General features: G+C 36.7%; 1 protein-coding gene across 1 annotated transcript in view; it reads left to right on the top strand.

Moving 5' to 3' along the window:
- Positions 1-13,740, top strand: part of SCML2 (Scm polycomb group protein like 2) — a 64,391-nt gene extending 50,651 nt beyond the window's left edge. Inside the window, exons 12-15 of the mRNA XM_081278141.1 lie at positions 7,647-7,760; positions 8,452-8,700; positions 11,995-12,146; positions 13,210-13,740. Coding sequence (XP_081134267.1) covers positions 7,647-7,760; positions 8,452-8,700; positions 11,995-12,146; positions 13,210-13,338 — 644 coding nt within the window. The 3' untranslated portion in view covers positions 13,339-13,740. The remainder of the gene's footprint in view (positions 1-7,646; positions 7,761-8,451; positions 8,701-11,994; positions 12,147-13,209) is intronic.
- The last annotated feature ends 530 nt before the right edge of the window (positions 13,741-14,270 follow it).

Here is a 14,270-nt window from a genome sequence, read left to right as displayed (position 1 = left end):
GATTTACTAAGACCCTGTCTCAAAATAACACACAGAAAAGTTGGAGATGTGGCTCACTGGTTAAGCAACCCCGAGTTCAGTCCCTGGGACAATTAGATTACTATTTGACAGAATACACTAAGTAATCATAAATAATACTGTTTTGTTTTATATAATTTTTTATTAGATGGACATAATACTTTCATTGATTTATTTTTATGTGGTGCTGAGGATCAAACCCAGTGCCTCACAAGTGTGAGGCAAGTGCTCTACCACTGAGCTATAATCCCAAACCAAATAATACTATTTTTAATTATTTAATCTCAATTTCCTTTCACAGAAAGCTTGATTGAGCTATTTGGAAAAGAACTTGAACAACACCTTTGTTAGTTTTTCTAATTAGCTTGCAATTAAAGAAGTTGAATACATTGTATTGTGAATTTGATTTTTTTTTTTTCCGTAAGATTTCATGTATAGTATTCCATTTATCTTACATTTTCTGAATAGGTGACTCAAAAATATTTTGGAAGGAAATGCTCTTCTTAGGAGATATTATTTTGACAAATCCCGTGTTTGCATATTTTAGTAAAGTCATTTTAAAGACATTTTACTATGAAATATCTGGAGAAAAATTACAGATGGAGGAAGGGGCTGGGGCTCAGTGGTAGCACTTGCCTGGCATTTGTGAGGCACTGGGTTCAATTCTCAGTAGCATATATAAATAAATAAAATGAAGTTCTATCAACAACTAAAAACTATATTTAAGAAAATTACAGATGAAATATAGCTTAATGTTCACAAAGTGAAGAACACATTGGTAAAGGACCCTCTCGGTTCAATTCCTTAAAAAAAATGGGGGGGTGGAGATTGCTTACTTGATACTTGTACTAATTATGTCTATTCGTATTTCCTCTTTTTTTCTTGAGTCAGGTTTGGTAGTTTCTGTTTTTTGAAATTTGTCCATATCACCTACATCATCTAATTTGTTGGCATACAGTTGTTCATGGTATTTCCTTATGTATATTTTTATTTCCGTAAAGTTTATAATGATGTCTTCACTTTCATTTCTGATTTTTATAATTTTGAGTCTTCAGTTTTAATCTGTTCGTCAGTATAGCTAAAACCTTGTCAGTCTTGATCTTTTTCAAAAAATCAACTTTTGATTTCATTGATTATTTTTTCACTCTTTCTCTGTTCTTTATTAATCTTCCCTTTTCTGCTTTAATTTAGTTTGCTCTTGATTTCTAGTTTTTTAAGGTGAAAGGCTTAGATTAAGACTTCAGCTCTTTCATCTGTAGTAATATGGGTATTTATAAAGTTCCCTCAGCACAAATTTAGCTATATTCTATCAATTTTGATGTTGTTTTTGTTTTCATTTATCTTTAAAGTATTTTTCTAATTTTATTTTTGATTAATTTTTTGACTTAATTGCTTACTTAGAAATATATTAGTTTAATTTCTACATATTTGTAAATTTTCCACACTTCTTTTTATTACTGATTTCAGTTGTTTCCATTGTGGTTAAAGAATATACTTTGTATAATTTCAGTATTTATAAATTTGTTAGGACTTGTTTTATGGCCCAGCATATGTATTTCCATCATGCTTTAAAATGTTCCAGGTACACTTTAGAAGAATGTGTATTCTGCTCTATTTGGTTAGTAGTTATTTTTTTTTTTTTTTAAGTAACAGGTCTAATTGTTTTATACTCCTTGGTCTTCATATCCTAGGACTCTCAATTGCTCCCCTTTGGGTAATGGAAGGAGGTAAAAGGAGGGGTGAATTGAATTGTCCTCAGTACACAAGATCCAGACCAGAATTGGGCCAGTTTAGCATAGTTGGCCCTTGTACATACCCAGTATAGTCTACCTGGGACTTGCCATTTGATTTCTATGGCAGCATTGTTCCAGGCCTGTTTGAGGTTAGACAAATTTGACATTGGGGGTGAGGATTCCGTTCTGTGATTTGAGGATCCCCACCACTGGTTTTTCTGGGTAGTTACATTATAGAATTTTTGACCCAGACATGTTCCAGCTGAGATGTTAAACTGTTTTCTCTTTCAGGCAAGATGATATTTTCCAATAATTGAGATTTTGGAACCAAACACCAGTATTTGAATGGGGAGACATTGTTCCTTTATAGGGCTCATGGGGGTCTAATTCTTTAGCCTCCCCTGACCATTGATGGCCCCCCCCATGCCAATATTAGTTCCTCCACACACATAGCAAGAAGAGACATTCAGACATTGAATTATAGTCTCTGCCAAGGTTAGGAATAGGTTTCTGGTTGTGATAGAGATACGAGGTGGGCTTTTTTTCTAATTTCTCATAAAAGAAATGAGGACTGGAGTTATGGCTCACTGGTAGAGCACTTGTCTAGCATGTGTGAGGCACTGGGTTTGATTCTCAGCACTGCATATAAATAAATAAAGGTCCACTGACTACTAAAAAGTTTTTTTTTTTTTTTTAAGGAGGTAAAAGACTGCTAATAGAAAATTTTCAACCCATTGCCAGATGGGTAGAGCAGCCTCTGTTAATCCTATGATGAAAATTAAGGCTAAGACTGTGATACCAGAGAGGGGTAAGGGGTGACAATGCAAAAGCATTATGGTGAAAGGACTAATAGTCTATTTATCCTGGCAGGTGGTCGATTCCTCAAGCTTCTGCCGTAAGTGGGTTGTTGTCCTCAAGAGTCTCTTGGGGTGCAGTTTGCTTTTTCAGATGGTCAACTTGCACTTTCATGGTACAGCTGGATCGGGAATGCACTCCTAATCACAAGAAGTTGGTTTCACTCAGCTTTGAATCCAGGGGACCACCTCAGTCACCTTCACTGAAGTAGGGGTGGATAAAATGACAGTGAACTGACCCCTCCAAAGAGACTTTAGGGGTTGGATGTTCCATTCTTTACCCAAACAGCATCTCCTGGTTTAAAAAGGATGGGCATCAGTGGTCAGGCTCACTGGTAGCTATTCACTAATCCATGGGGTCAAGCCAAGAGCCTGCACCTACTGTCTTAGAGTAATGTTGCCCAATTCCTTTAGATCTCCTCATATACCCTTTATAATGGGAGGAGGGTATCCATAAAAAATCTCATAAGGGGAGAACCCTCTCTGTCTAGTAGAGCTGTACCTAATTCTTAAAGCAGTTGGCAACACGTGGTCCCATTGCAGGTGGGACTCTTTTTTATTTTTTTTAAGAGAGAGAGGGGGAGAGACAGAATTTTTTTTTAATATTTATTTTTTAGTTTTCGGCGGACTCAACATCTTTGTTTGTATGTGGTACTGAGAATTGAACCCGGGCCGCACGCATGCCAGGCGAGCGCGCTACCGCTTGAGCCACATCCCCAGCCCCCAGGTGGGACTCTGAACACAGTTTTCTTAGTTGTAACTTTATAGAGTTTGGTTCATTAACTCCACCTTCCTGGAGTTCTGGGAACAATATGCAGTATGTAACTTCCAGGTGATCTTCAACCCTTTGCTACCACTTACACCCAACTCGGCATGAATGCCAGCCCATTCTCCTATCCCAAGGTGAATAGGATTCCAAATCAGGGAATGATTTCCTTTAGGAGAGATCAGGCTACTTCATATGCTTTCTCTCTACAAGTCAGGAAGGCCTCTCTACCCATCCTAAGAAGGTACACATAAAGACCAGTAAATGTTTATAGCCCTAGATATTTGAGGAACTCAGTGAAGTCCAACTATATTTTTAAATGGAGCCCCTTCAACACTTTGTGCTCCAAGGAAGGCTGTGGGTCTCTGACATGGGTTATTCCAGGCACATTTTTCATATTGTTAGCATACTGCTGGAGACATACTAGAGAGCCAGGGAATGTAGAAATGTGGGCTCAGACTCGCCTTGAGAGCTGTCTGTCACTGCTTTACAAAGGCTGGGGCCAGGGCCTCAGGAATTGCTATTGAGCCATCTTCAAATCTCTACCATCAGTCCAGGAATTTACTTTAATTTTCAGTTTTAAACCAGGTGTTCTCAGGTTGTCAGTAATTGGGGTCCCATTTTCCAGTGGACTAGGGAATAGAGTGGCAGTCAGGGCTGTTGGTTGTTGCTTCCTCAGAGGCCACAAACTTTGCCTCTTAATCTGCTTATGATTTCAGCAGGGGTGTGAGCAGCCCCTGGCGTGTTTCCAGCTGCAGTAGGTGCAGATAGTGCAAGCAGCAGTGGGGAATACAGGGATTCCTAAGGTGGGGGGATCTCCTCTGGCTCCCCAGGTAGAATGGGCTTCTCAAGGTTCCAGTTGGCATTTTAAAAGGGAGCTGTTACCTGGGCCATCATAATTTTACAGTTATCTTCCAGTCAAGCCTTTAGCCATCATGGCCAAGAGAGGACCATGCCTTGCCAGCAGTCAATGTAAAGAAACTGGTCAGGGTGCTCAGGGTCCCCTACAAGAACTCTGAACACTTTGCTAACCAGCTCTTTATCTGGGGACCCCCTCAGCATGCTAGCCTACTCTGGAAGAGGGCCAATCTATTTCACAGAAGGTCCGGAGTTTTCTGGGAGTTAGCTCTAAAATCTTCAGAATATCCCTTTTTGAAATTTTTTATCATACACTCAAGAGGAGTAAGCTTATGTAGTTCGCCACTCATTTATTTCCCCTAACAGATGACAATCAAACGCATGAGGAGTGGGGAAAAGGGAAAGAGTGAGCAATTGTTTCAACCATCTCCGGCCAGTCCCCTTGCAGAGAGGTTTCAGGTGCCTCTTAACCTTGGCAGGTTCCTATAAATCCCTGACCTGACCCAGGCTCAATAGACCTTGTGAAGAGCCTGACACTGCCATAAGCTGTGTGAGGATTACCATGGACCTGTGCATTAGGACTCTGTACCCACTCCAGGTTTAGCCTACTTCATGTCTCCAACCTGCTGCCTGATTGTGGTTTTGTCTCACGCAATACACTACTAGGGAAACTCTTGGAGTTGATCAGTCTCCCCTTTGCCACTTAGGGCAGGTCTAGCTCTTGAATCCAGGTTTCTACCTGTCTGGTGGAGCTCTCTGAGCCGGTTCCTACAGAGTTCCCTTGTGCTCCCAGGGTCCTTGCACCTGCATGCAGGAAGGGTTAGTCCCTATTCATCAGTTGGTCTGCTAGCACCAGGTGAGGTCACATTCCTCAGTGTCTGGGGGCCTGTACCCCAGTGACAAAGGAGGTATGATCACCACCTTCAAATCCCAGACAATAGAACCCAAGAAATGTAGGATTTGCTCACAGAGAGACAGGCCACAGGGGCATCCAGCAAGAAGCAGTGTTTGTTTTGTGCCAGCACAGACTGGGTTGGATCCACATCCAAAGTCCTGGTTATATATAGGCGCCCTTTACCCCCACCCCCACATTACATATTAGCCACTTTACCTAACTTATATGGATATTCTATATAAAATCATAAGGAAGTTATGATAGAGCTATTACCCAGGCGCACAGGGGTCCTGCAGGTTTGCGCAGGTGCCAAGTGTCAGTGGTTTAGCACATGCGCCCTCAATGTGCCGTGTTGCCTTTCCTTTGGTAAACATGCGTACATGGTTACTGAAGGCATCACGTTGTCCAAAGGGTCATGCATGTGTGTGTAGATACCAGGCCATGTTGTTTACAGTTGTGCATGCACGTGCACAGATAGTGAGTGGGTCTTCATGGCTGTACCTGTTGGGAGAGGTCTCCTTCCACACCTTCTCCAGTGATTGTTAGGCTGCTGGTTTTCATACCTATTGTAGTTGTGAAGTTGTTGGTTTACAAGACCATTGTGGAAAGTGAGGTTATTGGGATCATATTAGGGCAAATTAAAATGCCGTAGAATTTGGGTGTTTCATTTCCAGAGGTTTTAAAAGTTAATTTGGATAGGTTTTATTAACTTTGATATTAAAAACTCCATTCTTACCCCAGTGCTGATTTGGTAGGAGAACACAGTTTTGAGAAAAAGTGAAAATAAGGTTTATTGCTTTGTTAGCAAAGGGGAAGTATAGGGGACTCCTGTCCCAGAGGCTGTGGTTCTGCCCATAAGGGAGAACAGAGGGCTTTTAAAGAAGCTCTTCAAAGGCTGCATTCCAGGTGTGCCCTGAGGGGTAGAGATGGTTCACTAGTTAGTTAAACTGGGAGGTTTTCAGTGTTTTTGTTAAGGAATGGATTTTTGAAGGTTTTTCATGAGTCATCCTGAAAGTACCTCCTTATAATGACTTTGAAAATAAATTTATCTTTTTCTTAGTTATCCCTGTAGGAACACTTTCTTACTTTAGCTTACTATAATATCTAGAAGCAGAAGGGTCAATTTTATGTTTGTTTCAGCTCCAGATAGTAGACAATACACAATATTCATATACTTTTCACAATGAAAGCATTAGTATATTATAAATTAAAAAATAGACTCTTTAGAACTTTGCTAAGATTTAGAGATAAGCAAATATCTATAGATAAATAGTTTAGTACTAGAATTTTCTCTATCATTAATAGGGGAAAATTATTTTTTCCTTAGAATTTAATTATTATTAATTTTATTCATTTATTTTATTTTATTTTATTGCAGTGGTCGGGATGGAACCCAAGGCTTCATGTGTGCTAGGCAAGTGCTCTCCCACTGAACTATATCCCCAGTTCTCTTTTCTTAGAATTTAAATATTTAAATTAATTGATAGATTCTATAGTATTTGTTGTGCAATATATTTTGTCTGTTGGTTTTATGGTCCATGATTAAAAATAGAACTCAAGTATTAAAGAGCTCTCCTGGACTGGTTGATAATCAGTCAGAAACTGGATTGCTAAAGGTTGTTGTTCATATGATTTTGAGAGACATGCCTAGACCCTAGTCAGAATTTTTAATCCAGTGAAGTTTGACTCTCATACTTCCTCAAGGCAGCCTTTTTTCCCTTTTGAGTTCTATTATCAGACTTATTTCTATTATACCTTATTGGTCCTTTTAGTTTGAGGTTAAACCAGGTTATTGGTTGGATATCCTAATCCAAAACTCTATAAAGTGCTCTAAAGTCCAGAACTTTTTTGAGTGTCATGTTGGTGCTTGAAGTTTCAGATTACAGAGTGTTTTGCATTTCAGATTTTCAGATAAGTGGTGCTTAACCAGTAAAGTGTATGCAAATATTCCAAAATACGAAAAACTCCGAAATCTGAATCATTTCTGTTCCCAAGCATTTCACATAAGAGATACTTAACCTATAACATGTCTTTATTTTCAGAATCATGCTTGAAAGAGTGTTCCCTTAGGTACAAGTGCATTTGGTTGAATAATAAGCATTAACATTGTTATAAGAGAAGCCCAAGTTCAGGATTGGTCTACAAAATAATGCCTCTGTTGTACCATATCTTTTCTTTAATTTATCTTAACCCTTAACTATTCTTGCACATAGGAGCAATTTTTCAAGGTCTTTACGTACGTTATAATGAGTTGCCTCACTGTCTTCTGAAATATTTATAGAGAGCTGATGACCCCAGAATAAATGAAGTTTAGACATTCCTGGAAGTACTCTTGAATATTATTCTAGTGGAAATGTTTAATAGGAAAAATTAAGCACATGTTATTCCTGAGCATTCAAATAATTGACATTGTTGATGAAGTTATAGTATGCAAATGATCTAGAAACATTTCATGCTGATGATATGAAAATAATTGAGTACTGTAATTAGTTATAACACTTCTTTTTATAAAATAAAAACAGTGAAAGAGGAAATAACAGGAAAGAAAAGCATCAAACGATCTCCTCAGCAACCTGTACCTTGTAGTGTTCCTGTCTCTCCTAAGCTGCTCAAAACAAAGATGCATGCCTCTAAAGGTAAATAGCAGTGATATACCCCAGGATCTAGAAGAAAATTCCTCTGCTACCACTTATGTATGTTCTTGGCGTAATGGTGTTGGGGGTAGGGAGTATATTTGCCCAAGTAAGTTTGGCAATAAGGATATTACTTTGGCAGCTTCAGCACTGTATTTCCTTGAGAAATCCTGCACAGCTGTTACTTCTCACTAGATTAAGAAAAAAAATTTTTGTAACAACCTTTTCCATTCAATTTTATGTTGCTAAAATATTTTTAGAAAGATTTGTAGAAAAACTTAGTACCTTTCTCCAGTGAAAATTTTCACTGCTCAAGAAGTAAGCAGATTTTGGAAACCAACTGTTATATATGATTATATTATAACAAAATAGTTGTGAAGAACTACATTCCTAAGAACAGATGATTTTGTCAGGAGTGCACAGCTTTAGTGGCAAGACTGGAAAGAGACACTAAATTTCCCTGAGAAATATAGGTGACCTCACAGAACCAATTTGGTTTTGAGGACAGTGTCCATTATTATAAATGATGAGGAGGGAAGTCATGGCCATGTACTTTGTGTCAGGAGTTTGTGGTTCAGTATAACATGAATTAAGTGAACTGTTGTTGGAGATGAAGATATTTTTGACCCTTTAAGAGTATTTGAGCTGTACAAAGGTTATCTAAAGATAATCTCCTTTGTCTTTTTCTTTGTAGAAGAATTACTGTCTCCTGAGGGAGAGGGCATGCCCAAAGAGGAAAATCTCCCTGAAGATTCCAAGAATTCATCACTAAATTCAGGAGATTCTTTGAATCCTGTCTGTAGAAATCTTATGCAAACTTCATTCTACAAGAATTTTCCTCAGAATGTACCAGGCACCTCAAGTTCGACACTAGTTGGGACCAAATCATCTCCCAAGAGCAGTTACTCTGAAGATAAATTCCAAATGCAGAAGAAAAGTGAAGGTATATTAAAAAAACAGTGATTTTCAGCCAGTGTGCTTATCTTTTCCCTTGAGGATTCCACACACAACAGTATCCCCTGAGAGTGTTTCATACTGGGGAAATGCTAAAATCGGGGAGGCCAGTTCTCTCCTTTATGTCACTGTAAGGGCCAAATCATTATAGTTGCACTAATCCTCATGGATTCGAACACAGAATTGTCTCTAGGGATCTGGATCACCAACCATGTCTCTGATAGAAACTTCTCAGATTAGTGGTTTTCTTGAGCAATTGTAATTTGTCATTTCCCTGGGTACAATCTGGACTCATGACTCTGAGGCCTAGAAGGATACAATTCCTCTCCTTTCTGATCTATTGTTCTCTCTCTTGAGACCCTTCCTGGTCCCAGCCTGTGTGCAACTCGTGCATCAAGGTTCTAGCATCCTATTGCCACAGCCATACAATTTCTCCATTCTCCACATCCATCCTCTTTTATTCCCTCATCACGACAATGCTACATATATAAACAGGGCAGCATCTTGTTCCCATTTGCAAAGAGTCAAAATAGCTTTCCATGTGCAAAGATGGCTGCTGCACCATACCCCTTTAAGAGTTAAGAGTGCAGGAGAGTGAGGGTGGGAATAAGAGTTCTGTCCTTTTTCCTCCAGATGGGCATTTAGGCCAGGTTAAGTGAACAAAGTGGGAACCAAGTAACCCCCTTGTCTTTTATCATGGATGTTATCTGTGGGCAACTGCATTTCACACATGCTGTTACATATTTAATGTTGTCATTTCCATCCCCCACTTCCTGTGGAGACTGTCTCTTAGAGTGACATTGTTTTCAGAGTCTAAAGATAAATGTTTACTCCCTAAGGGGTAATATACCCTGAAATTTTAAGTATTTTCACAAAGTATGAACTTTGGAAGACTGGCTTCAGTAAAAGGCTCTAAAAGGTTACTTATAATGCTGACTATCTCACTTCCAAATGTTTGTCTAATACTACTTGGCCAAAGTAGAGAAGTTTAGCTTCTGGTCTTCCTAGCAGTAAAAAGGCTAGTTGTAATAATATTACTTATTAATAATTTACTTAATGGTAATAAAATCATCATCTTCATCACTATGTGACACTACATTCCATGAAAGTAATATTTTCTGTAGCTTTATACATTATATCACTTAGAGAATTCTGTGAGATGTAGGTGCTGGTAAAAAATTTTCAAATGAAAAATCTCAGGAGTCCTTTGAGTAAGGTCCCTTAGCTAGAAAGTGGCTGGGGCAGTCCTTAAACCCAGACACTTTGGTTCCAGGGCCATACTCAACTACTGCACTGCCTGTGTTTCTAGAGAACAAGAAAGCATTTTACTTTGAAACTGTCTAGAGGTGTCACTGTGTCACTACCATTATTTTCTTTAGGCTACTCCAACTGTTAATTAAAGCTGAGTTCACGAACCCTGATTGCCAGTAATGCTCATTATAATCTCCTGTCCTACCTTGCCCATCATTTGAATGAAAAAAATAATTGATCTTTATTATATGAAAGAAATCTAGTAACAATGTTGGGGAAATTAATTCACATTTATTGTATTTATTTTTAGAAATATTGATACCCCAGTGTATATTAGGTGGAACCATTTGGGAGAAAAGCATGACTGGACTTAGATTTTTCACATAATTAGTTTCATATAATTATTTGAATAGCAGTAATGTAATGTTTGTAAACTTCTCTGATTGTTTTGAAGACATGGTCCCAATTAAATTACTTTTACATAATAGTTTAAAAATAGAAGAGTTTACAGTTGTTTTATTTTTTAATATAAAATTATTTTTATACCAGGAAATGTATCTTTACATATAGTTTATCTGTAGTAATCTGTAAAACTACTTGCATGTTATTTAATATATAAGTATACCGGATTCTAATGATAGAAACCAGAAACCTCACAAAAAGTTAATTTAGAGGTTAATTAGCTTGCCAGTGATTTTTCTTTTTTTTTTTTTTTCTTTTTTTCTTTTTTTCTTTTTTTTTTTTTTTTTTTTTGGTTATATACTGTGTCATTATTGAGTTAAAGATGATAGATGGCTTTTCTGTCCAAATCGTCAGAATGCCTTAGGTAGGACATAGCCTGTACCATCATCATTTTTACCTGGATTGATAAAGCCCAGCAAAATTTCTTTTCTCTGACAAGTAGTGAGGAGATATATTTTAGTATAGAGATTATTTCACGTTAAAGTTGGAATGTTGGATAGAAAAGTAATAAAATTCAGAGCTACACACACAAAAAATGAACCATTATGATCTTCTGTTTTTCTTTACTTTTTCATTGGGTAAATATTCAAAATGCTCCTAACTTGTTCATAGCCCAGGTGATAGGAAAGAAAGGACATGCCTTTGGCTAATTCACACAAAAAGATCAAATGTGTGTTGACTGTTCTTCAGTTATCATCATCACCCATTGTCTTTAAGGAGTCTATTGCTTTACTTAAGTGAATGAATACTTGTTAGGATGAAAGAAATGTCAATACAATTTAGTTAACAGCACAGCTAAAGTGTGTTGAGATATGAGTACCTAAATTGTTCCATGTCTCAGTTATTGCTTTATTAAGCATCTAAACCTCCAATCAAATTATCTATTGGAGGAATTAAATAAAATGTTAAAAAGTTCTGACTTAGGTTAGCAGATCACAGTCCTATTTTCTTAAATTCAGATTCACATTTAAATCACAAGAGATACCAATCTAAAAAGTTAAAGTGATGCAAAAAAGTAGTCATACTGAATATGTAGGAGAGATTTGATAAAAGAACTAATTTGGTTCTCCAAGATAATGGGGTTGTTGAAACACTGATTAAAGTGAATAAGTTTAAACAATTATAAACTTGTAAATTTGGGGAGTTTCCATTGTATTTAGCTAGTAAAATAAAACTAATTTAGATTAAAAAGAGAGATTGAGAAAAATTCATTGAAATAGTGTAATGGATTAGGTTAGATTAATCTAATGTAATCCAAGTAATAGATCTTTTGCTGCATGGCCAAAGAGGCCTTGGATTGTTTGGTCTGTTTTATTGATTTTTGAAGCTTTTAAGGGAGCTTCTGAAGCTGCTATCGTTTGGGGGAGGTCAGATTGGATGCTCTTATGCAGCTGTTTTGATCATCTTTAATGTAGGCTTTTACTAGATTTTACAGTTGGAGTTTTGAGTCCTTGCTTGGGTACGTAAGTGAAGGTTCCAGGAATGAGACCATTACTCCCTACCTAACATCTCTTCTTTCAGTATAATGATCGGGTCAAGTATGATTTGTTTTTTTTCCCCCCCATTGAAGCTCCAAGTTATATAGCTGTACCTGACCCCAGTTTCCTGAAACAAGGCTTCTCTAAGGACCCTTCAACCTGGTCTGTGGATGAAGTGATACAGTTTATGAAACATACAGATCCTCAGATATCAGGCCCCCTCGCCGACCTCTTCAGGCAACATGTAATGTATCTTTTGATCCGGTTTTCCTGCTGCCGTAATACCTTTGAATGACCTCTGTGCAGGCCTTTCAGTTGGATACTGAGTTGTGTGGATGGTGGGGGAACCCTATCAACTGATTTTTCCATTTAAGAGAAAAGTTATTTTGCCCAACATTAGATCCTTAAATGGTAGGTTAATTGTCTTTCTTTAAATGGGTATCCAAGTGCCTAATATTCTAAACAGCCTCACATTCTCAAGAGGATGATTCCGCATTGCCACTTTCAGGTGGACCGCCCTTTTTGTGGTATACAAGGATCCTCCCCACCCCCCTGCTCAGCCCTAGGACCCTGAGTAGGAGGGGGTGACTACAATCTGTAACCCGGTGGCCTTCTTACTATGATACCCAATAAATCCAGCAACTATATAAGATTAAGTATGCCTTTTTTTTTAACAGGATCTCATGACTACCAAATAATATACTTCCATAGCATAAATTGGTTAATTAAGGTAATAATTTTAGGAGGATGCCTTGTGACTATTAAATAATATTTTTATAGTTTTTTCTTCCAAATAAAATTAGTACTCTAATAATCTGGTATAGTCTTTTTAATATTATAAGAAAATTGGTAATTAGTTTGGGCATCTAACTTAACTTTAGACAACTAAGTGGTTAGCATTCGACCTAAAGATAATAATGTATGACACATTTACAGTTTGCATTGATGTTGACATATTCCTAGCTCTTCTCGGAAAGTTAATGACTGTCTGAAATTACCATTTATAATTTTTGACCCTTTGTCATAGTCGTATTTTACTCAGCACAGTATTTAAAATCAGTTTGATGTTTAGGACACTAACCAAAGATACTAGGGTAAATTTCTTTTTTCTTAAAATTTGAAGTAAATTTACAAATCATCAAATAACGTTTCACTGTACAAATTCTATTTTTAATAGTTTTCAGGAAATGCATATTCAGAGAATATATATCTGGAACGTACAGCTGCTCTCTGAGTTACATGTTCTTATGTATAAATAACGACAAAATATGAAAAAATTAATTTTTATCATTTTTTTCTCTCTGTAGGAAATTGATGGGAAGGCTCTGCTGCTACTGAAGAGTGATGTGATGATGAAGTATATGGGGCTGAAGCTGGGACCAGCATTAAAGCTATGTTACTACATTGAAAAACTTAAAGAAGGAAAATACGATTGAAAAAAATGTGTATTGACAGAATTTCTCAGGTGTACTGATTTAACATTTTAATTTTAAAAGTATTCTTTGAGCAGTTTTGTTTTGTAGAAATTTCTTCAAAATGTTCTTTCAGAATTACATTAACAGTCCAGTCTATTTTAAAAACCATTTAACATGAGAGTATTAACATACCCAAATTGGCAGCTCATTCTTTGTATTTTTATTACTTTGTGTAGTTTACAAATATACTCCATTCAGTAAACAGAGAAAAACCTTTGATTTTGTTTAATCTTTATATGTAGAACCAAAACAGCTAAATCCCAAAGGGGAAAATGTCATAGATTAAATGCATAAGAATTTTTTCTCAGAAGAGATGTACTTTTAGCTATCATATCTTTCTCAATATTTTGGTCTGATTCTGCAGTGTTCTGTTCATGTTTTATCAGTTTCTAGAAAGGGAATAGCCATATAAATTATTTTCCTTTCTGTTATTAGCTCTCTCAGTGTGGTACTTCTTCATATTTAAAGATTAAAAAAAGCTTATAAGCTTCATAAAGTGTTCTTATCAGTTTTTGATAATAACAGTAGGATAGATAGAATGATCATTTTGTGCAGATATTTATACTACAAGTGTGGTTTAAATGGAGTCAGATTAAATTTCTTTCAATAAATACCTGTTATTTTAAAACTTTCTATATTTTTGCTAAGCTTGGACATTAAGTACTCATTCATTTCTCACATCTCTTTATCAAAATACCTGTGTCCAAATGTTAAAAGATATATATTTTATTGTATGTGTTTATTCCTCGTGGATACTTTACCATATTTATATACTATTGTATACCTATAGGTATACATAAGTAAATGTTTTCTTTTTGAATTTAAAATGGCACTTTGCACTGCCACAGAGTTATTATGAATTATGTATATAGTTAGATGTTTTTATTCCTTAA

This window comes from Spermophilus citellus (assembly GCF_964194105.1).
Source record: "Spermophilus citellus genome assembly, chromosome: X".
In the NCBI taxonomy this organism is placed as follows: domain Eukaryota; kingdom Metazoa; phylum Chordata; class Mammalia; order Rodentia; family Sciuridae; genus Spermophilus; species Spermophilus citellus.
Note: the sequence above shows the minus strand (reverse complement) of the source record. Positions and strands in the feature narration are given on the sequence as shown.